General features: G+C 50.3%; 1 protein-coding gene and 1 long non-coding RNA gene across 17 annotated transcripts in view; one reads left to right on the top strand and one right to left on the bottom strand.

Annotated features, from left to right (window-relative positions):
* KIAA1671 (KIAA1671 ortholog) overlaps positions 1-24036 on the bottom strand; it is a 253647-nt gene that overhangs the window by 83503 nt on the left and 146108 nt on the right. The window contains exon 1 of one of the 4 annotated variants that reach the window (XM_045364314.3): positions 634-1928. The exons of the other annotated variants lie outside the window; for them this stretch is intronic. Within the exon in view, the coding sequence (XP_045220249.1) occupies positions 634-918 (285 nt within the window). The 5' untranslated portion in view covers positions 919-1928. Of the gene's footprint in view, positions 1-633; positions 1929-24036 lie in introns of those variants that run through there. 4 annotated transcript variants of the gene reach the window in all.
* LOC123567252 (uncharacterized) lies at positions 374-10734 on the top strand. 13 transcript variants are annotated; one of them, XR_010578415.2, is made up of 6 exons: positions 374-479; positions 673-754; positions 2087-2126; positions 2988-3105; positions 4317-4434; positions 10196-10734. It is a non-coding gene; the product is annotated as an uncharacterized lncRNA (long non-coding RNA). The 13 variants fall into 13 exon arrangements; XR_012418919.1 differs by having other exon boundaries at positions 673-909; XR_012418921.1 differs by lacking the exon at positions 10196-10734 and adding an exon at positions 7306-8675 and having other exon boundaries at positions 673-909.

Raw genomic sequence — 24036 nt, 5'->3', positions numbered from 1 at the left:
GCCGAGGTTTTCATCATTAGCTGTCATTCCACCCTGCTGTCCCAATCCAAGCCCTCCTGAGTCTGCCTGAGTAAGAAATAAAGGCCTGCCGCCCTGGCCCACTCACACCAAGCCCCAGGTTCACGGCCAGCGGGCAAATTCGCGCACCATCTCGGTCTCCTAAGGCCCTTTCCTCGGCAATTCAACGAAAGGTCGGTAGAACGACAAAAACTACAACTCAGCGTGCACATGACATGGCCACTTGTGCTTCCTAGGAGGGTGAGAGGAGATGAGGCAGGTGCCACTAATCCACCCTAAAAATAGGGGGAAGGATGAGCTTTCGTGTCGGGAGCTGGGGTGTTCACACTTAAACATAAATCAACCGGCAAATTCAGCCAAACTCATGCGCTGGCTCTGTCCACACAGACGTCGAATCCAGCAAAAATTTCCTGACCGACTTCGGGAGAGAGAGGAATTATTGCTACGTGCCTCTTTCCCAGGTACAGGGGACAGGAAGTGCCTGGGCTTTGACTGACAACTATTCTGGGAGCAGTAACTTCCCGGGTTTGATGTCTGAGACCCCCTCCCTGGGAGGACTGGAGGGGAGGAGCTTTCAGTGTTGTTTTAATATTTTTTAAAACATAATAAGCTTACAATATCTGGCGGCTCCGAATCTGTGTGCCTTTTCCTCAGTGAAGAAAATCTCTGTTGGCTGCGAGCGGAGAAGCGGCGGAAGGATTCCCGACTCCGGGAAGCCAGGTGTCGGAAGGAAGAGGTACGCTTGAAGGGGGTCCGGCTGCCCGACTCTGCACTCGTCCGTTCATGGCCCACCGTGGTGGTCACCAAATTGAGGGCTTCCTGGAAGGACCTCCTCACGGTGCCCATCCACTGGGTCATGTGGGTCTGAGCCACTGTGAGTTTATCTCCCAGGTAATCCATGGGGCCAGCCAGGAGGAGAAGGAAGGAGGAGGTTAGGGAGGGCGAGAGCAATTAAAACGCCAGTGTCCTCTCCCCTCTTCTGACTCTTTTGCTCATGGAAGTTCTGGGCTTGCTTGGAGGAAAAATATTTAAAAACAGCAGCTCTCTTCAGGCAAACCAAGGGTAAGTAAACATCCCCGAGCCAGCAGCCGGCTGCATCCACGGATGCCGCTCAGAATTAAGAGGCAGCTAAGTGCCAGGCTGCGAGTCCACCCCAGCGGAGTTGTAAAGTCAACACACTGGGCAGTCCAGGTTCCAGTTCCAGGGCTCACCCAGCTGATCGGCGGAGACAAGGAGCTTTGAGGAACAAGCCGGCTGCACTCACTCCAGGGCGTGACGGTCCCCGAAAGGCGGGGGGTGGGGGTGGGTGGAGGGGGCGGCCTTGGGCACCCTTGTCCTCACTTCCCTTCAGGTAGGCAGCCCCCCTGAGGTGCACCCTGGAAGGTTCCGGTGGGCAAGCTGCCGCGCCCTGCTGCCCCCTGCCCGGCTGCCCTCGGCCAGACCCCGCTCACCTGACCCATGCAGGTTTTCTGTCCTTTGGCTGGAGATTCCAAACCTGTCGGCCGGCAGGCGGCTAGCTCACTTCCGGAGGCAGCCACCAGGGCCCCCGGGTCCCCTGGCTGAGCAGCCCGGGATGACATCAGCCCCCGTCTTAGCGAGGGGCTTCGCTGCCCAGGAATGCAGGAGGGGCCTCGGGGAGGCGGAGGCGGTGGCGGTGGCCGCCCAGGGAGCTGACGTCCGCCCCCATTTTTTTCTCCCCCAAGTCCCAACTCGCTCACGGTCCCTCGGGGCTGATGGCAACTTCACGTGCTTGCCAGCCTACCCACCCCTGTGCCCTCACCGCAAAAGCGCACCAGGAAATGCGGCTGCACGTGTGTGCATGTGTGTGCACGTGTGTGTGTGCCTGTATGTCGGAGATCTGGCAGCCCCGGGGAAGGTTAGCACTGCTGGGAAACGGCTTCTGCCTCTACGGTTACAGGAAGTGTCTTGGGACCTCTGGTCGGCTGTCAGTCTGTCTCCCTCTCGTGGTCTGTTTCTGTTGATTTCTCAACCTCGCTCTCCTCCCTCTCCCTGTGTCTCAACTTCCACTTGCTTGTCTCTAAGCTTCTCTCCTCTCTCTCCTTTTCAGCTGTCTCTCCCTCCCTCTCTGGAAGGCAACACTGAGCCAGGTGAGACAGCCCCTGAGGTCACCCCAGGAAGGACTGAGGCGGGCTGTATTTCAGTACAGGTGGAGTTGCCATGGCAACCCGGGGCACAGCATCTGCCCCGTCCTGGGCAGCAGGCTCAGCACTAGGAGCAATGGGAATGATTCATGGTTTACACCAGGTCACATGAGCTAGCTGGGTTTTAACCCTTACAGGGCTGGAGTACTAGGCGTAGGGGTATGACTAGACCCTAACACCCACTGCCCTCGGCCTGGCCCCGCTCATCTGACCCATGCAGGTTTTCTGTCCTCTGCCTGGAGACTTCAAACATGTCAGGGGTTGTAAGAAGCGGGTGGGCAGCAGCTGGTTCCTGGAGGTCAGGCATGCCTGTTAAAGGAGGTTTCTCTTTCCAGCAGGGATCCACATCCCCCCAACCCCACTACTTTTACAGACAAAGAAATGCAGATTCAGAGACATAGATTCGCTTGCCCAAGGTCACACAGCAAGGATGCTGCCAGGGCATGCACCAGAGCTGCTCCCACCGCAGGTTTTCCCAGGTCTGACATGGTACCTGGCCCAGAGTCAGGACTCTGTAAATATTTATTATTCGGACACCAAGTACACGATTGAAACCCAGGTCGCTCAGAATGCATCCTATGTCCTTTCCACCACCACCTTAGTTCAGTTTTGAACAAATATTTGTTTTCTAGACACTGGTCAAAGGGCCTCACTTGACAAAGTTTATCACAAAGGATTCTCTGGCAATGTGGCCAACAGATCTCTTTCTTCTCCATGTATTCCTAGTCCTTACAGCTATTCATTCTCTTTCTCTCCCTCTTTCTCTTCTTTCTTCTTCTTCTTCTTTTTTTTTTTTTTTGGATACAGGATCTCACTCTGTTGCCCAGGCTGGACTGCAGTGGTGTGATCATAGCTCACTGCAGCCGTGGCCTACCAGGCTCAAGCGATCCTCCCACCTCAGCCTCCTGAGTAGCTGAGACTACAGGTATGTGTAGTTCCAGCTAAATTAGCCCAGCTAATTTTTTTGTGTGTTATTTTTGTAGAGACAGGGTTTCACCATGTTGTCCAGGCTGGTCTCGAACTCCTAGACTCAAGTGATCCACCTGCCTCAGTCTCCCAAAGTACTGGGATTATAAGCATGAGCCACTGCATCCAGCCTCATTCATTCTTTCACTCACTGATTTAATAAAGATTCAGAGGGTGCCTACTCTGAGCCAGGCACTGCATAGAGATTAACAACAGAGGGCTCAGAGCCCAGCAGGGGATGACAGTGGTGGCTAATATTTATTTGTTTGTTTGTTTATTTATTTATTTATTTTTTTTGAGACAGAGTCTCGCTCTGTCGCCCTGGAGTGCAGTGGCCAGATCTCAGCTCACTGCAAGCTCCGCCTCCCGGGTTTACGCCATTCTCCTGCCTTAGCCTCCCGAGTAACTGGGACTACAGGCGCCCACCACCACGCCTGGCTAGTTTTTTGTACTTTTTAGTAGAGACAGGGTTTCACCGTGTTAGCCAGGATGGTCTCGATCTCCTGACCTCGTGATCCGCCCATCTCGGCCTCCCAAAGTGCTGGGATTACAGGCTTGAGCCACCACGCCTGGCCAACCATTCTAAGCATTCACAGGAATCAACTAATGAATTTTTTTGCATGAACCCATTTGACAGAGGAGACTGAGATCCACAGAGGTGAAATCATGTACCAAGATTATGCCTGATAGGTGTCCTCCAAGATGACCATCAATAATCCTTCCTCTGTTTTATCCATAGCCTGGTGTGGTCCCTTCCCACAATGAATCAAGGTTGGTCCATGTGGTTAGCAGAGTAAAGAAGTGATGGGCCGGGCTTGGTGGCTCATGTCTGTAATCCCAGCACTTTGGGAGGCCGAGGCGGGTGGATCACGAGGTCAGGAGTTCAAGACCAGCCTGGCCAACATGGTGAAGCCCCGTCTCTACCGAAACTACAAAAATTAGCTGTGCACGATGGCAGGCACCTGTAATCCCAGCTACCTGGGAGGCTGAGGCAGGAGAATCACTTGAACCGAGGAGGCAGAGTTTGCAGTGAGCTGAGATCGTGCTACTGCACTCCAGCCTGGGTGACAGAGTGATGCGCCATTTCAAAAAAAAAAAAAAAAGAAGAAGTGACAGTGTAGGACAAGCTTGGTCATAAAAAGCATCATGGTTTCCACCTTGTTCTCTGAGGTCATGCTGGGGAAAGCCAGTCGCCATGCTGTGAGGATGCTCAAGCAGTCACACACAGAAACCCACATGGAGAGAATCTGAGGCCCCCAGCCAACAGCTAGCACCACATGCCGGCCGTGTGAGTAAGCCACTATGGAAACAGATGCTCCATCTCTAGTCAAACTCTTAGCTGACTGTAGACTGGCCAATATCTTGGGTACAACCTCGTAAGAAACTCCAAGTCACAGTCACTCAGCCACACTGCTCCCAAATTCCTGGCCCATAGAAATCACAGAGATACAAGTGCCCAGAGGCAAGTAGGTACATGGTCCATGAGAAAACTGAAGGTTGAAGGCGAAGGTGGGGTGGGGGGCTCTTGCAGCAGCCTATATACCTCATGTTGATATATCCAGAAGCATTACCCCACCGTGCAGGTGAGGAAACACAAAGGGCCAGGTCACACTGCCATGAGTGCCTGGCTCTACCTTCCATCACATGCAGCCTCTTAGGTCCCAGGACTTCTGGCATCCAAAGTGGGCCTCCAAAGTTTGCCCATTTTCCCCACACAGATTGCCTATAGTGAGCTCCTACACCAGGAAGTCCTCTTCATGGCCCTGCTCCCTCACCACGCAGGCCCGGGACATCCAGGGTGGAAACAGGAACAGACCAGGGTGGAAACAGGAACAGACCTGAGAAAGAGCTGAGTCCTCCCCCCGGTCCCAGGAAAGTCACATCAGAAATACCTAGAGAGCTGGAATGGCACACAGCTTTTTAACAGACCATCTGGACATCGGGATGGGAAATCCACTGGGGTCCTCAGGAGGAAAAATGTTAAATCAAAGTAGAAAGTAAAACACCTTTAAAAAGATCATATCCAGTGTTGTCAAGGTTGTGGTGAAACAGACACATATACCCACAGCAGATGGACATTAAAACTGGTATATATTTCCTGTAAGAAATTTAATACTCTAAATCAAAAGTCTTAAAAAATAATGGCTTGTCAGTAAATGACATGCATATTGAAATGTACAGCTGAAATGTACTGATGTCTATACTTTTTTTTTTTTTTTGAGATAAAGTCTCGCTCTATCGCCCAGCCTGACATGCAAGTGGCACGATCTCAGCTCACTGCAACCTCTGCCTCCTGGGCTCATGCAATGTTCCTGCCTCAGCCTCCTGAGTAGCTTGGGATTACAGGCGCCCGCCACCATGCCCGGCTAATTTTTGTATTTTTAGTATTTTTAGTAGAGACAGGGTTTCACCATGTTGCCCAGGCTGGTCTCGAACTCCTAACCTCGTGATCTGCCCGCCTCAGCCTCTCAAAGTGCTGGGATTACAGGCATGAGCCACCATGCCCAGCCAATAATTTATTTTGAAATGCACACACACACAAATGGAGTGCTGGGTGCTGTGGCTCACACCTGTAATCCCAGCTCTTTGGGAGCCTGAGGTGGGAGGATTGTTTGAACCCTGTAGTCCCAGCTACTCTGGAGGCTAATGTAGAAGGATTGCTTCAGCCTGGGTAGTTAAGGTTGCAGTGAGCTGTGATCACACCACTGCACTCCAGTCCGGGCAGCAGAGTGAGATCCTGTCTCAAAACAAAACAAAACAAAGTGCCATGGATGGATGGCTACATTTTAATAAAGCACACATAGCAAAAAAAAAATTTTTTTTTTGAGATGCAGTCTCGCTCTGTCATCCAGGCTGGAGTGCAGTGGTGCGATCTTGGCTCGCTGCAAGCTCCGCCTTCTGGGTTCACGCCATTCTCCTGCCTCAGTCTCCCGAGTAGCTGGGACTACAGGCGCCCGCCACCACACCCGGCTAATTTTTTTGTATTTTTAAGTTTCCTGTGAGACACCTGGTCATGGGGGGAGGGTTTCACCGTGTTAGCCAGGATAGTCTCAATCTCCCCACTTTGTGATCTGCCACCGTCGGCCTCCCAAAGTGCTGGGATTACAGGCGTGAGCCACCGCGCCTGGCCACATAGCAAATTTCATAGACTCTAGCTGATGGGTGTTTTCCTATATAATTTTTCTATATGTTTGAACATTTTCATAATAAAAGGGGGAGGGGGGCGCTGTGTCTAACTTTTGACCCTATAGTGATCCAGTTCCACAAACAGGAATTCCTTTGGAAATAACAATAATAATATACAAACATTTTGCTCTAAGAATGTTTATCACAGTCACATAGATAATGACGAAAAGGTGTAAGAACCTAATTGTTCAAAAAGGGACTTGCTCAGTGTGGGGCAAGCCATGCTGGGCTAGAGGCAAAAGGAAAAAAATAAGTAACACTAATCCTGTTTTTATTTATAGTTCTGGTTCCTTTCTCATTGTAAATTTTTGCATTAATTTTAATTTTTTTAACACAATTAAAATATTATTTATAGTGATCAGTGACTTTTCTTGATGTCCCCCAATTTTGTGCCCTATGTGAGCACCTCACTTCCCTTATTCTAGACCCACCCTGTCCTTGCTAAATAAGTATAGCATCATGATTAAGGGTTTGGAGACCTAGCTATAGCTCTTACTAGCTGTGTGACGGTGAGCAAGTGACTTGACTTCTCTGGTTTTCAGGGATGAAGTCATTGAACTCATCATTTTCATCGATGCAGCGGGTACCACCCCTAAGATCCCCTTTTCTAGAAGGTGCACACACACCCTTCAGCTGCCGTGAATGCTGGTTACAAAAGGTTCAGAGCTCCACCCTCCTCTGGAAACTGCCCTTACTGAAGGCTATGCCAAGATGCCCAGGGCCAATGACTGACCAATATGGAACACAACACCCAGGTCTCCTTGCCTTAAGGCACCACCAACTCAGTGATGCAATTCACACTCTGGGGGTGCCCATGTGACTGGGCTGAGGCTGGGGCTCAGCTGAAACCACATCTGTACTTAGCTTTGTCCCCTGCCCCAGTTGTTGCCCTTTCTTCCTTATGAGTTTCGCTTGAGAGCTTTCCCTCAATGAAGCACTGCACCAGAATCCTCATGTCAGTCTCTGCTTCTAGGGAACCTGACCGAAGACCACCACCACCATCACCACCATCACCACTGCTAACTGAGCACTTACTATGTGCCAGGCATTACACTGCATCACCATCAGCTCCTCCCAACAATGAAAGGAGGCTGATACCATTAATATGATTATCACTGCCATTTGACAGATGGAAAAACTGCAGCAGAGAGAAGTGAAATGACCAACCCAAGGTCACACAGCTATTAAGTGGTGGAGTTTGGCACCCCCCACCCCGCCCCGTCTCACACCTGTGACAAGCTATATATCCTGGCCCTCACCAAATCAGTCTGGATGGCGACAAGCGCCCAGAAAAGCAGAGACCAAATGGCAGGTGGGATCATCCAGTTCTGCCTCCTTCCAGAAAGGGGAGAGGGGTGCAGAAGTAAGCTACAAAGCCAGATGCCTGCTTGTTCCCTCCTGGCTTCCTTTAGGTACAGAGCGGTCTGCAAGTGTGACTATAAAAAGCTTCGCTTCCTGAAAACTGGGGCAGCGCAAGCATTCTCCCCCAGAGGACTTTTTCTGCAAAGTCTTCTGTTCTCTCCAGGAAACTCTTGGGATGTTTTGGGCATCAAAAAAGAAAGAAAACCATCTCTTTCTTACATAATTAATCCAAAAAATGCTGGAGAAGCTGCTGAGATCCAGGAAGTAAATGGGAATTTCATCTACAATGTGAGGCGAGGCACAGAGATCGCCATTTCTAGACAAGCACGTGTGATTTCAGAAATCAGAAAATGGGCTAGGTGTGGTGGCTCATGCCCATAATCCCAACACTTTCGGAGGCTGAGGCGGGTAGATTCCCTGAGGTCAGGAGTTTGAGACCAGCATGGCTGACAGGGTGAAACCCCATATCTACTAAAAATGTAAAAATTAGCTGGGAGTGGTGGTGGGCACCTGAAATCATAGCTATTTGGGAGGCTGAGGCAGAAGAATTGCTTGAACCCGGGAGGTGGAGGTTGCAATGAGCTGAGAACATGCCATTGTATTCCAGCCTGGGCAGCAGAGCAAGAGGAAGGGAGGGAAGGAGGGAGGGAAGAAGGGGGGGGAGGGGGAGGGGGAGAGAGAGAGACAGAGAGAGAGAGAGACAGAGAGAGAGAGAGAGAGAGGAAGAAGAAATCAGAATATGTCATTCATTCATTCATTCATTCAACAAACATTCCCCAGACAGTTACTTTCTGCAAGCTCAGTGTTGGGTTTGAGGGGACCTACAGTCTCTGAAGAGCTCAGTATATCTGATTCTTAGCCATTAAGGGTGGAAGGTGTCCCCAAAGTTCAACTCAAATCTGAGGCTATCCCATTTTCTCCCCAAAGTCTAATACAAACATGTATAATTTCAAGAATCCTTGGTCTGGTGGAAGAAAGAAATAGGAAAAGAAATGAACAATTGCCAAGGGTTCTGATGAACAAGTGAATAACATGCTATGGGAACATAACAGGGAGGGGTGAGCCCCAACCAAGAAATTCAAAGGTTGAGGAAAGAACAGGGAAATGATCACTTATTAAAGACTTAAAATTAAAAGAAGGGTATCTGGGTGGGGTTTTGAAGGATAAATAGGAGTATTCCAAGAGGGCTGAAAGCGAGAACACCACGTGCAAAGGCCAGAAAGTAGGGGCACGTTCAGTCTTGCCCTCAGAGTTCTGGACATGTGGCATCCCTGCCTACCACTGCCTTCCCCTCCTCTTCCACCTCCAAGACAACCTTCAGCTTTTTCCAGATCTCCCGCAGGAGGTCCCATTTATATGACCCTCCTCACATCCTGCTTCCTAAAAGATTGGACATTCCAGGACTATGCATCCTAGACTAAGAGGTACACTAATATTATATTAATAAAGAAGGTGGGGCTGGGAGCGGTGGCTCACGCCTGTAATCCCAACACTTTGGGGGTCTGAAGTGGGCGGATCGCCTGAGGTCAGGAGTTCAAGACCAGCCTGGCCAACATGGCAAAACCCCATCTCTACTGTGGTGGCAGGTTCCTATAATCCCAGCTACTCAGGAGGCTGAGGCAGGAGAATCGCTTGAACCCAGGAGGCGGAGGTTGCAGTGAGCCAAGATTGCACCACTGCACTCCAGCCTGTGCAACAGAGCGAGACTCCATATCAAAACAAAACAAACAAAAAAGAAGGTGGTACAGTGGAAATAATAACAACCACTAATGGAGGATTTACTGTATACTAGGAAATGGTTACTCGCACATCTCACCTCATTTAACCCTCAAAACAACCCTTAAGGGTAAGTCCTGTTAATGATGTTCCCCATTTTGCAGAGAACAATGAGGTTTAAAGAGCCAAAGGACTTGCCGTGGGCTAGGTGCAGTGGCTCACACCTGTAATCCCAGTACTTTGGGAGGCCGGGGCGGGCGGATCACAAGGTCGGAGTTTGAGACCATCCTGGCTAACACGGTGAAACCCTGTCTCTACTAAAAATACAAAAAATTAGCTGGGCGCAGTGGCACATGCCTGTGGTCTCAGCGACCTGGGAGGATGAGGTGGGAGAATCGCTTGAACCTGGGAGGCAGAGGTTGCAGTGAGCCGAGATCGCGCCACTGCACTCCAGCCAGGGTGACAGAGCGAGACGCCCTCTCAAAACAACAAAAAAAGGGGGGGGACTTGCCCAAGGTCACTGAGCTGGCAAGAGGGCTCTGGGACTTGAATCCAGACCTGTCTGATCCCAAAGCACTTCACCACCTCATTTCTCTACAGTTATCTGGGTTGTTCCCCATGGCCTCTTGTGAGGGTCAGGAAAAGCCTTCAGAAGGGCTTGTCCAGTTGCCAACTGCATTAGTTTCCCTTTCTTGTCAACTGGCCTGGTGACAAATTCCCAGGACTACATGTGGGAAGGGCTGGCTCATGAACTCAGCTTCAACCTACTTTTTTCTCTCTTTCAGATGGAGCAACACCGTCAGTCAGAAGGTAGCAGACGGCACAGGGCTTCCGCGTAAGGCCTGCATCACCTGAGTCATGGTTTTCTCATCTTGCATGAGGCCCACCCGCTTCAAAAGGTTGCGACAAAAAAAAAACTGAGATAATTTGTGCCCCTGGCACGTAGTAAACACTCAATAAGGCCGGGCGCAGTGGCTCACACCTGTAATCCCAGCACTTTCGGAGGCTGAGGCGGGTGGATCACTTGAGGCCAGGAGTTCGATACCAGCCTGACCAACACGGCAAAACCTCGTCTCTACTAAAAATACAATAATTAACCAGACATAGTGGTGTGCACCTGTAGTTCCAGCTACTCAGGAGCCTGAGGCAGGAGCATCTCTTGAACCCAGGAGGTGGAGGTTGCAGTGAGCGGAGATCGTACCACTGCACTCCAGCCTGGGTGACAGAACAAGATTCTGTCTCAAAACAACAACAACAACAACAACAACAACAACAACAACAATACTCAATAAATGGTGACCACAAGGGATAATCGTTTTTCTATTATAATTCCTATCATCTTACTGTTCCAATGAATCACAGGACCCTAGACAGTCAGAACCAGGACACCAGCAGGGACCAACCCAGGCCAACCTTCCCATTTAACTAAAGAAACAGGCCCAGACCGAGGGCTGCCCTAAGGCCTCACGGTCCATCTGCAGCAGGCGCCCTCTCTGATATCTCCCAGGAATTGTGCATGATCTGAACTTTGACAGCGTCTGCAACCTCACATATTACCTGTTTCCCCAGATTCTTTCGACCCTGGATAAACTGGACAGATGTTCATCCTGGAATGTGCCATGCCATCTCTTGTTCAGCCTTTTGCATATGCTGTTCCCTCTGGCTAAGACACCTTTCCACCCCGTCCTCACCTGGCCAGCATCTAGTCCACCACAGCTCACCTTAGATACTCCTGCCTCTGAGACACCTCCCCCGTTTCTTTATGTCCATGGGGGCAGGGGGCACCTCTGAGCTCCCACCCTGCCTATGTAACCCCCACTGAATCACACAGTTTACCTGGCTGTAATTTGGTTTACCCATCAGTCTTCCCCTCTGGGTCCCAAGCCTGTGGGCAGCAGGGACGTGTCCTGTCCACCCTTGATACTCAACATCCTCAAGAGGCTCTCATCGCACCCACCGTGTGAAATGAAGGAATCACTGAGGCTTGAACCCAAGTCACAGGACTCCAAACATCCCCCTTGGGAGACTTGTTTCCAAGGCAACAGAGAAAGGAATTCAGATAAAAGAAAAAAAAATAGAAATGACTTGATTTTATAAGTCAATCCCAGATTATTTATAAACCAAGCCCAAGATTATTTCCTTGTGTTAATTTATCACATTCTACTTCAAATAGTCATTTTAGTGACCTAAGATGTCTTTAATTAACCTTGGGATGAGAAAAAAAAAAGAATCATCTGGCAAGGAAATATTTCTAGAAACAGAAACTCATCACCTTTCTTTATCAGTCCCCACCCTCAGCTCAAGTAGAAAGCGGCGTTTTCCATGCTGTGGAGAGTCTGCCATGGGGCCCTGCCCGGCATGGTGAAGCCAATCAGTAATTATAGCCCCTCTTCCAAGAGCCAGGCCTCTCATAAGGCTGCAAACCCTGGCCTTCTCTAAAATGGAAAAAGGCAGGCGGCAGGCCCCCACCTAATTCCCCTGCCTGACTTATCTCGCTGGGCCACCCAGTGGTTCTGGGGGCAATCAGCCCGTGGGAAGGAGGAGGGGAGCTCTGCTGGTGTCTTTGGCCACACTGCCTGGGGCTGGACAGCACGCTTCTTTCCACCGCAGTAGCTGAAGTTCCACATGGTTGGCTCAGTTAGCAAAACAAAGCAAGATGTTCTTGGGAAACAGCAAATGAGAACAGGGATGAGGAACACGTGACCTCCCCTAAGAAATGTATTTCTGACCAGTGAGTTTGCTTTACTTGGCTGACCTGCCCCCTAAACAATACTCTGAGATTTTGAAGGTCTCCATGAGCATCACAAAAGACTGAAAAAATGAGAAGGCCTTTTTGGCCTTTCTTTCCTTGCTCCCTCCCTCCTGTCCTGACTTCAACAAGCACTTAATCTTGAGTGCCTCCTATGAACCAGGTACTATAGCAGGGAAGCAAGAGACCCACTCCTGATTCTGTGCGACTGTTTTACTTGGGGTTTGTAGTAAGCACAGTCGCAACTCACAGTAGCTGTCATTCACCAAGGGACTACTGTGCGCCCTACTGCCTCGCTGACAGGTATAAACCCAGGAAGGCTGTAATCTCCAGTGTATGATGGGACAACAAAGGCTCTGGACAATGACATCGCTAGTCCAAGTCATGCATGTGCTATGTGCAGAGCGGTGACACAACCCACAGCTGGGTGGAATTCAAAGCCTGTGCCCTTAACCACCGGGCTACCCTGCCCCTGTGAATACCCCCATTTGTGTCCGCTGAATTATGGGGTACAGAAGATGTGGTCACAGGAGGGAAGACCTTGACGTGTGTTCCTCCGTCCCTCCACTCCATTTGGCTTTCTCCTACTCACACGTAGATTGGCCGCGAACCCCAACTGAAGCCTGACGGTGAAAAACACAAGGTTCACCAACATGGCTTTGGGGACTCCCTCCCCTACTCCGTTCTGACAAAAACTCAACCACACTAACAGCTCCAGTGGCCAGCAAGTCTGGGTGGCCTCAGAGGGCATCTTCCATGCCCTCCTGCCCAGGCTGAATGGAGAGGAAGAGCCAGGCTCTGCCCCACACCACTGTGGGGCCCCAGGCAATGCTTCCCTTCTCTCCGGGATGTGATTCCCCAAGGGGGCTACCCAGGAAGACCACAGGAAAGACCAACTCAAAACCCTCGGCCTTCCTCTGCAAAGCCACCAGACCCACTTACAAATACTGTGTGGCCCGGGGCCCTTACACAGCCTTCTCCTGCCGCAGCTGCCTCCTTTTGCAGATGGAAATCATGACACCTACCTCCCAGGTATTAGTGCAAGCCAAGAGCACACAGCAGGGCCCCAGCAACAGGCACAGATATTCCAATGGGGACTGCCCCATTGGAATCCACCATTAGAATGAGTGTGGCTTAACTACCCACATTTGGCCGGATGCGGTGGCTCACACCTGTAATACCAGCACTTCAGGAGGCCAAGGTGGGTGGACCACGAGGTCAGGAGTTCGAGACCAGCCTGACCAACATGGTGAAACCCCATCTCTACAAAAAATACAAAAATTAGCCGGGTATGGTGGCACACGCCTGTAATCCCAGCTACTCGGGAGGCTGAGGCAGGAGAATCGCTTGAACCTGGGAGGCAGAGGTTGCAGTGAGCCGAGATTGCACTACTGCACTCCAGCCTGGGCGACAGAGCAAGACTCTGTCTCAAAAAAAAAAAAAAGTACCTACGTTTTGAAAAACAAACTTATAAAGAGAAATGCCCTCTTCCCCAGGCTAAATCAACACTCGTCCAAAGGCTGCTCTGATGCTCTGACAGGGTACATATTTCCTAAGAGCTGACGGAACATATTGTGTGTGCCAGGCCCCACATCATCTCACGTCATCCTCGCAAGCATGGTTTAGGTTAAGGCTCCAAAGTCTGACTGCCTGGCCCTCCAGCTCCTTGCTGTGTGATCCTGGGCAAGTAGCTTACCTTCTCTGAGCCTCACCTTCTTTGCCTTTAAAAGGGGAGAAAAACAGTACCCTTCTTACCAAGTGGTGGTAACATTATATGCTCTGACCAACTCATGGAAACAAAACAAGTATCCCCATCGTACAGAGGAGAAAATTGAGGCAGAGAGTGAAGGCTGGAGGTAGTGCAGTGGCTTAGTGGCAAAGTCTGACTTGGAGGCCTGTGCTCAGCAGCTTTGGCTCTCTGGGCAAGTACCACGCCCCACCCCCATCATTTCCATCACTCAGCTGGGCAGCCCCCGCCCCTCTCGCATCTCATCGCTGCTGTGAGGAACGGTCTCCACTTGCAGAGCACGCCTCCACACAGGAGTGCTTTCTCCTGACCCGACTGGAGGTCTGTTCTCACGTGACTCGCTTCTCTGCACGCGGAGAGCCTCTCTTTTGCGCCACCCACGCTGTTCCAGGAGCCATGCTGGGGTGGGCGGGGAGGGCAGGGAATGGGGCAGCCAGGCAGCCCTGGCATCTTGACAAAGGGGTATCACTCCACAGGTCCCCATGGCAGCCCACCTTTTGGGTACAATGCACATTCCACAGCCTCAGAGTCCTAGACCTTGGGCTAGCCTGGATTTAATCTCTTCCAGAGACCCCGGCATCAGGGCAATCAAAGCAAACCCCCCCAGCTCCCTCCACCCAGTTTTTTCCAACCCAGAGCTGCCTGCAGATCCTACGTAGCCTTGATGCTTCTTGCTTCTGAGTCACAGCTATAAGGTTACTCTCCAGACCCTATCACAGCACCCTTTCGCTTACACTTTAATAATTACAATTACTTGGTATTTCTCTAATTGTTTATTTATTACTGTCCCTCTAAGGAAGGCTTATAAGAACAGAAATCTTCTATGTCTTAGTCTCCACTATTGCCCCCTGTGCCTGGCACACTGGAGGCATTCGGTGTTTGTTGAATGGATAAATGAATGAATGAAGAAAAGAAGGGAAGGAAAGGGGAGAGAGAGGAGGGGAGGGGAGGGGATGGAAGAACTACTATTCTATTTGCAACACAATGCCTTCTCTTCCCCACCCCTTTCTCTGGCCAATTTCTATTTTGTGCTGATGCCACCACCTCCAGGAAGCCTTCTTTGCTGCTCTCTCCTCCAAGTAAAGTGCCTTCTCTGTGTTCCTCAACTCCTGGGCTTCTCCCATCACAGTATTCTCTTTGCCATTCTGTATGTGTCAATTTTTCACAACCCTCTGCCTACCAAATCCTGGCCAATGGGACCTGGGAGCAAGTGGACTACGGGGAGAAGTCTTCCTCATGATGCACCCTCTTCCTTGGTGGGATGTTGTCCGGGCTCCTGAGGATGGCTGGAACTGTGGCAGCCATTTGGGGACCATGAGGGAATAAGATGCTCAGAAAAGTGTAGGAAGATGCGAAGAACCTGGGTGGATCTCTGCATCCAGGACTTGGAAAACTTCCCATAAAGGGCCATATAGTAAGTATTTCAGGCTTTGCAAGTCACATGCAGTCTCTGTCACACCTTCTTTGTGTTCTGGGTGGTTTTTGGTTTCTTTTACAACCTTTTAAAAGTGCAAAACTCATTCTTGGTTCACAGGCCATACTTTGCCGAACCCCATACTAATACCAGCTGGTGAACTCATCACAGAGAGGACAGGAAGAACTCCCAGCTTAGCTCCCCAATGACCATCTGCGGCAGGCAGGGAACACGTCTGGCTCTGCAGCTCCAAATCCTCCCTCCCCATCTGATCCCAGGGATAGTGCTATTGCTGGCAAGCCCAGTAGAAAACCTAGGCTTCCTCCAATGGGTGCTGCACCTTCAAATAAATTTTTTGTCTTGGCTAGAGAAGACCAGGACCAGAGACAAGGGAGGAGAAAGCTGAAGGCTAACCAGAACGGTGAGGTCATGCTAAGTCAAAAAGGATCAGGAAACAGAACCATGAAAAGGAACAAAGATGAGGCTGCAATTTGAGCATAAGGGGATGAGTCTGGGGGGGCTTAGCAGTCATCAGTATTCCTACAGCTTATCATTTACACGTTTCTTGATTTTTTTTTTTTTTTTTTTTTGAGACGTAGTCTCGTATTGTCGCCCAGGCTGGAGTGCAGTGACGCGATCTGGGCTCACTGAAAGCTCCGCCTCCCAGGTTCACATCATTTTCCTGCCTCAGCCTCCCAAGTAGCTGGGACTACAGGCACCCACCACCACACCTGGCTAATTTTTTATATTTTTAGTAGAGACGGGGTTTCACCATGTTAGCCAGGATGGTCTTGATCTCCTGACCCGTGATCCGCCCGCCTCGGCCTCCCAAAGTGCTGGGATTACAGGCGTGAGCCACTGCGCCCAGCCTCTTGCTATTCTTGTAGAGATGCATAGCATTTGTAATTTTTATTGTGTTTTGCTCCCAGATGCTGGAATGTGATTCTGTGCAGAGACTGGACCGCATGGCACCCCGCCTTTCGTAAGAACCACACCTACCTTTCCCCATAGAATCTCCAGAATCACAGAGTGAACCGGATGGTAACTCTGCCATTTTACAGAGGAGGAAACTGAGGCTCAGAGATGTTCGGTGTTGTGCTCAAGGTCACTCAGCCAGGAAATGACTGCATGAGGCCTGGACCTGGGCTTGTCTGGTCTGCAGGCTGGGGAACTTTTGTACGTACACTCTGGAGGCAGCCTTCCTCATGTCTCAGGAAACACCACCTGAGACTCAGCGCACTCCTATCTGTCTGTCTTGTTGATTACAGTATCCCCACCCCTTAAAACACTCAATAAAGAGCTGGGGAACGAACAAGCGGACATAACATAGAACCATGCACAGAGCCGGGGCTCGGCGAGAATCAGAGGGAGGGAGGAAGGAGAGACAGGAAGGAAGGGCTGGCTTCCTGGTGCTCCCAGATCCACCCAGGACACAGGCTGTGCTCATGAAAACACAAAGTTGCGAGAATGCGGATGTGTACCTCCTGGGGCCGGGCTCAGACAGCAATGGTGACGCATCTTCCTAAGTGTTCATTTTCACAATCACCTTTCTCAAGGCACATGACATATTTTCTTACAACGCTGCCCAGAGCTTTAATCCTACCTCCCTACCTTTTCTTTTCAGAAAGAAAAGGAGGCCTGGAGAGGCCACTGGAGGAAGGCCCGGGGGTTCTGCTGCGTCAGCCTTCACTAAAATGAACTAGCTGGTCCTGCTCTGCTCCTTCTTCGAGTTCTCTTTAAAGGTATTCTCATTCTCACCTTTTACTTCCCACCCCGGGACCTGCTCACCTCCCACCTGCTGCGGGGCCTTGGCTAAATCCAGGTGCTGCCTGGGCCTGCGTCCTCTCAGCCAACAAGGAGGGGTTGCCATGACGATCTGTAAGTGCCCTTCAGGTCTCCACTCCCGATTCATTCACTCCACAAAGCCACCCTGGGGGTCTGCACGTGCCACCTGCAGCACAACATGCTGGTCCCTCTGGAGGACTCTGAGCTCTGGGCAAATGACCCACACCTATGTTTAAACTGGGCAGCCCTGCTCCCGTTTCACCACCCTTCATCCCAAGTCTCAAGAAAATGCCCTGTTTGGAGCTTTGACAGAACATTCCCTCTCTCAAGAAGGTCTGAGTTGATGGTTTGCTTTCTTCAAAAACAAGAGCGATGCTTTAAGTTGGGAGCAGACTTCGTGTTTGGATGTGGACACCTGCACAGTCCTCAGGGTGCCCCCAGGTATCTCTCTCTCCTCCCTCCCTTCTTTTTTTTTTTTTTTGAGACGGAGTCTCGCTCTGTCGCCCAGGCTGGAGTGCAGTGGCCGGATCTCAGCTCACTGCAAGCTCCGCCTCCCGGGTTTACGCCATTCTCCTGCCTCAGCCTCCCAAGTAGCTGGGACTACAGGCGCCCGCCACCTCGCCCGGCTAGTTTTTTGTATTTTTTAGTAGAGACAGGGTTTCGCCGTGTTCGCCAGGATGGTCTCGATCTCCTGACCTCGTGATCCGCCCGTCTCAGCCTCCCAAAGTGCTGGGATTACAGGCTTGAGCCACCGCGCCCGCCTCTCCCTCCCTTCTTTAATCCAAAGTGAAAAGTCCTGGGAGGCAAGGTAGGGGGCTGGCAAAGTGCCTGCAAACCAGCATCACTGCCAGGAGCAGAAGCAGAAGGAGCGGGGACAGCGACTATGCGTGTGTGTGTGCGTGTGTGTGTGTGTGTGTGTGTGTGTGTGTGTGTGTGTGTGTGTCGGGGGCAGGGAAGATCCCGATACCTCTCCATTCTTACTCTAACAAGTTATTTTCAGGGTATAATAATAACGGCCTGCCCGCTCCCCACCAAGTGTTCTCATTTCAAAACGGACTTAATGAGATCCCTTGGAGGAAGGACTTCTCCAAGCAATTGAACACACTGTGCAGTAATGAGCTGCCAACAGTGAGTGTCACTTAATGGAAACCAAGCGAACAGAAACAGGTCAGGGGAGGGAGTAGCTGTCCCTTAGGCACCTACTGTGCCTGAGCACAGCGCTAGGCACTCTACAGGGGTTGACATCCATTATTTCACGGCATTCCACTAACAGCCCTGCAAGGTCTTGTCTCTCTTGAAAGATGAGAAATCTGAGCCTCTGATCTGGTTCCTAAGTTGTGAAGCATAGCTAGGCTGCCTGCTCAAAACTGGACCCTCCACCAATGCGCTGTGTGACTTCAGACAAGTTACTGCACCTCTCTGAGTCTCTGTCTCCTCATCTGTAAATGGGGATAACGATAGCAATTGCTTCATAGGGCTTGTGTGAGGGTTGTGTGAGACACTGCCTAGAAATTACCTAGCACTTACTAAGTGCTCAATGAACATAGTCACTTGCCGGCTGGATTTAAACCCAGAAACCTGTCTGCTTCCAAAACTCAGTAAATTCTCTCTTTCCACTAATCTGCAACTTCCCCATCCACACTCAGCTGGTGACCTTGAGCTCACCCTCCCTGTTCCCGGCATCTGGGAGGCCACCCTGCCTCCCTCCAGTGCAGGGGGCGGAGGGGCCGCACTCACAGTCCAGGCCAGTCTCTCCTCTTGTGCTGTGATGCCATCTCTTCCCACCAACTCGCAACAGCTCCCCTGCATCTAAAGCTGCTCCCTCCACACTCTTCCCTGTTGCAGTAAAATTTGGCACCACCCGCCTGTTATTCAGGCCAGACACTGGGACCCTCCGTAGTTTCTCTTCTCCCCAGATCTTCCACATCCATTCCCATTGGCTTGAACTTGAAACTAGAGCCTGAACCCAACCACTTCTCCTTGCTTCCTATCCCACCCTAGCACTGGATCCAAGTCCCCACTGCCGCTGGCCTCCCTGCTTTACTTCCTGCCCCTCCAGTCCACTCCCCACACATCAGCCTGGCTGGGCTTGACAATTCTCCATCCTATGATCTTAGCCACCACCAAAAATGCTCCCTCATCTCTCCACTACAGCCAGAATAAACTACACATTCTGCCCCGGCCCACAAGGCCCCCACTTGCTTCCCCCACTTGCCCAATGGGAGGCTGGCAATATTGGCCTTACTATGCCTCAACGTCTCTCAGCTTGTTCCCACCGCAGGGCCTTTGCACATGCTGTTCCCTCTGCTTGCAGCCTCCTTCCCCAGATCCCTGCGTGGCTGACTCCTTCCCTCAGAGCTCCACCCAAATGTTATTCCAGTCACACTTCCTTCCAGTCTCATCACCTGTTTCCTTGTCTTCATGCATTTATCTGTATTTAGAATTATTTATCTTTCATATGTAATAGCTGTCTCTCCCACTAGAACACGCACTCAGCCAGGGCAGGAACTGCGTTTTTCTTATTCCCCTCTGATGCTTAGTGACTATAACAGTGTCGGGCACAGAGAAAAGACTCAACAAATATTTGTTGAGAGGATAAACAAAGGAGTAAATGAATGAACAAGTACACTAAAGAATGAATGAATTAACACACAAACAAACATACAAGCCAAACTCTATGGGGCTGCACTTGTCCATCTCTAAAATGGACGTGGTAACCCCAACACCCACAGGACGGTGATGAAGATGCACCCTGATGAACCAGAGCCTAGGAGACGCTCAACAAATCCTTGCTGGTTGAAGGATTTCAGTCAGCGGGGACTCAGCAGCGGGCGTCTCCTCTCAATCCCTGACTGAATAAAATGCATTTAATAGTCAAAATCCTGTAACGGAGATATAGCAGTTGAAGGTCCAAGGAAGAACGCATGTGAGAACACGATTCAACTGTATTACCCGTAGCCATGGCAACTGAAATCTTCAAGTGCAGTTCTGCCTCGATTTAGTTTTCTACGCAGAAATTTTTAAAGGAAATGTTCAGATTTCTATCTCTGCTGACATTCTTATAGAATAGGCATCCTCATTTGGCTTGGGGAGGAAAAATGCAAAATGCCAGATTCCCACAAGGTAAACCGGTTTATGAAGAAAGAAGACTCTTGTTTTTCGCAGCATGAGTTCAATTCTGAGAGGTGGAACATCATCGCCATCATCATCACCATCATCAACAACAAACAACATCTTTGCTTGAAACAGAATGGACCAGGCCAGGCACGGTGGCTCACGCCTATAACCCCAGCATTTTGGGAGGCCAAGCTGGGCGGATCACCTGAGGTTAGGAGTTCGAGACCAGTCTGGCCAAAATGGCAAAACCCTGTCTCTACTAAAAATACAAAAATTGGCCGGGCGTGGTGGCTCACACCTGTAATCCCAGCACTTTGGGAGGCCAAGACGGGTGGATCACGAGGTCAGGAGTTCAAGACCATCCTGACTAACACAGTGAAACCCCGTCTCTACTAAAAATACAAAAAATTAGCTGGGCGTGCTGGTGGGCGCCTGTAGTCCCAGCTACTCGGGAGGCTGAAGCAGGAGAATGGCGTGAACCTGGGAGGCGGAGCTTGCAGTGAGCCGAGATCACGCCACTGCACTCCAGCCTGGGGAACAGAGAGAGACTCCATCTCCAAAAAAAAAAGAATGGACCAGTACTTTATCTAATCTTCACTCATTCACGCAGTCATTTAACAAGAGTGCACTGATTGCCTACTGTGTGCCAGGCCCCGTGCTAGACTCCAGGGATACAGCAGTGAACCAAGACAGATGAGGATCCCTGCCCTTATGAAGCCTGCAGTCCAATAGGACAGACATCCAATGGAAGAACATTCACAGGATGGAATTCTCAACAAGGAATCGTGGAGAGAAACATGGTAGAAGAGAAAGGACAGCCCTGTGGGATAACAGAGCCACCACTCATTGGTTTTGTGACCCTGGGCAAGTCACTACACCTCTCTGAGCCTGTGATAAAATGCTGATAACAATATTGCTTGATGAAGGTGTTACGTGTTCCCAATGAGATGACAGAAAAAGTGCCTTGTGTGGTGTCTGATATACAGCAAGTACCCAGTAACTAGTCATTCTTTTTGCCTTACAGAGGCAGAGGAGGGCCAGTGGCTGTTTCTCCCGACAAGGCCTCGGTAAAGTCCTCTGGGTGCGGGGTTTTCCCAAAGGAATGCCTATGTTCTAAAGGACTGAGAGAGTCTGGGAGACATTTGAGATTTCAGCTTTCAAACTAAATGTGCAGGAGGGCTGGGCACGGTGGCTCAAGCCTGTAATCCCAGCACTTTGGGAGGCTGACACGGGCGGATCACGAGGTCAGGAGATCGAGACCATCCTGGCTAACATGGTGAAACCCCGTCTCTACTAAAAAATACAAAAAACTAGCCGGGCGAGGTGGTGGGCGTCTGTAGTCCCAGCTACTCGGGAGGCTGAGGCAGGAGAATGGCGTGAACCCGGGAGGCGGAGCTCGCAGTGAGCTGAGATCCGGCCACTGCACTCCAGCCTGAGTGACACAGCGAGACTCCGTCTCAAAAAAATAAACAAACAAACAAATAAATAAATAAATAAATAAATGTGCAGGAAAGGCCAGGTAAGAGGAAACAGATTGACCTAACAGCTACCCAGATAACAAATGAGGCTAGAGTCCTGAACATGCTTAGGGTGGGGTCCCGGCTAAACTGCCCAAAATATGAGGATGGAGGATGCTGAGAACAGCCTGCCACTGTGGGCTTCTCACCACACCAGCCACGTGCAGGGTGAGACCAGAACCTCAGAGACTGACGAGAGAAACCACGGCCTCTCGACCAGCACAGCAGTAGAGCTAAGGGCTCCAGAGCTCAGCACACTTCAGTGCAAACCCTGAGGCCTGACAGCAGGAAAAGCCTGGTGGGCCAGACTCCTTCTAAGGAGCGGCCTGCACTCCCTGGATCCTCACAGGTGGAGTGAAACGCTGGCAGAGGTGGGGGCATGTGAGCATCAGACTGGAGCCCAGGAACGAGGAAGCAGACAGCAGACCTGGTTTATGTTTGAGAGCGCGCCACCCTCTTCTCTGCTTCCAGCCTCTACACCTACACATGCTGTTCTTTATGCCTGAGCGTTGCTCCATCACCCCTGCCAGTCCCAGCCCACCTGGAAAACCCCTGTTCAATCTTTAGACGACCCAGAAAGGCCACGGCCAGCCATTTCTCCTGCAGCAAAACACACGAGGGTGCAAAGGTGTCTGCACAAGGATATTCACTGCAGCATTGTTTATAGTGCACATAACTGGAAATGACCGACATGTCTGTCTAGAGGCAACTGGTTCAAAAAACTACAGTGCAAGGAATATAAAGCCAATAACAAAGAATGGCATAGAGCTATTGTGCTGATATGGAAAAATCTCATCATTACGAGAAAAACAAGAGTCAGGACATTGATAACTATGCATAGCAAGATCTGATTATGTTAAAAATTAAACACACACGGCCGGGCGCGGTGGCTCTTTCCTGTAATCCCAGCACTCTGGGAGGCCGAGGCGGGTGGATCACCTGAGATCGGGAGTTCGAGACCAACCTGACCAACACGGATAAACCCCATCTCTACTAAAAATATAAAATTAGCTGGGCACGGAGGCGCATGCCTGTAATCCCAGCTACTCGGGAGGCTGAGGCAGGAGAATTGCTTGAACCCGGGAGGCAGATGTTGCAGTGAGCCAAGATCATGCCACTGCACTCCAGCCTGGGCATGAAGAGCGAAAAAAAAAAAAAAAAAAAATTACACACACAGTCAGGCCTTGGTATCTGTGGAGTATTGGTTCCAGGACCCCCACAGATACATAAATCCACAGAGGCTTAAGTCTCTTATATAAAATTGGGTAGTATTTGCATGCAACCTACACACATCCTCCTATATACATTAAATCATCTCTAGGTTTCTTATACCTAATGCAATGTAAACACTAAATAAATAGCTGTTATGCTGTATTGTTTAGGGAGTAATGCCAAGAAAACAAAAGTCAGGACATGTTCAGTACAGATGCAACCATATATTTTTCTTTGAATGTTTTTGATCTGTGGTTGGTGGAATCCACAGATACAGAACCCATGGATACAAAGGGCCAGCTGTGCATGTGTGCCTGCACGTGTATGTGTGTATACATATGTACATATGGGAGGATACAGACACAGATGCAGGCACAGACATTGTCTTATGTATGCAGAGAATATTTTCAAAAGGAGACACATGAACCTGTCACCAGTTTCTGCAGGAGGGGACTGCAGCTTGAAGGTGGCAGGAAGACCAATTTCTCTTTAGAACACTGTTTTGAACTGTTGGAAATGTTAAACATGTCTGTGTATTACTTTTCCAATTTAAAAAAAGTTATTTATTTTTAATGTTTGGTCATCACTTGTATTAAATGTTCTGTCCTTAAAAGGTGACCTAAATTCCCTCCAGTGTGTAAAGACAGTCCAGTTACTGCATCATCACACATGTATCCATTTATGTGTCTGTCACCCCTTCCTTAGTGGTGGGGAATGTGGTGGCCGCACCTCTGTACCCTTCTGCAGAGCCTGGCACCTGGTGGGTACTCAGTAAGTGCTTGAGGAATTAAAGACATCATTGGCCGGGTGTGGTGGCTCACGCCTGTAATCCCAGCACTTTGGGAGGCCAAGGCCGGTGGATTACCTAAGGTTAGGAGTTCAAGACCAGCCTGGCCAACACGGTGAAACCTATCTCTACTAAGAATACAAAAATTAGCTGGGTGTGGTGGTGCACGCCTGTAATCCCAGTTACTTGGGAGGCTGAGGCACAAGGATCGCTTGAACCTCAGAGGCAGAGGTTGCAGTGAGCCAAGACTGTGCCACTGCACTCCAGCCTGGGTGACAGAGTGAGACTCCGTCGAAAA

The sequence above is a fragment of the Macaca fascicularis genome, chromosome 10 (assembly GCF_037993035.2).
Source record: "Macaca fascicularis isolate 582-1 chromosome 10, T2T-MFA8v1.1".
Taxonomy (NCBI): Eukaryota; Metazoa; Chordata; class Mammalia; order Primates; family Cercopithecidae; genus Macaca; species Macaca fascicularis.
Note: the sequence above shows the minus strand (reverse complement) of the source record. Positions and strands in the feature narration are given on the sequence as shown.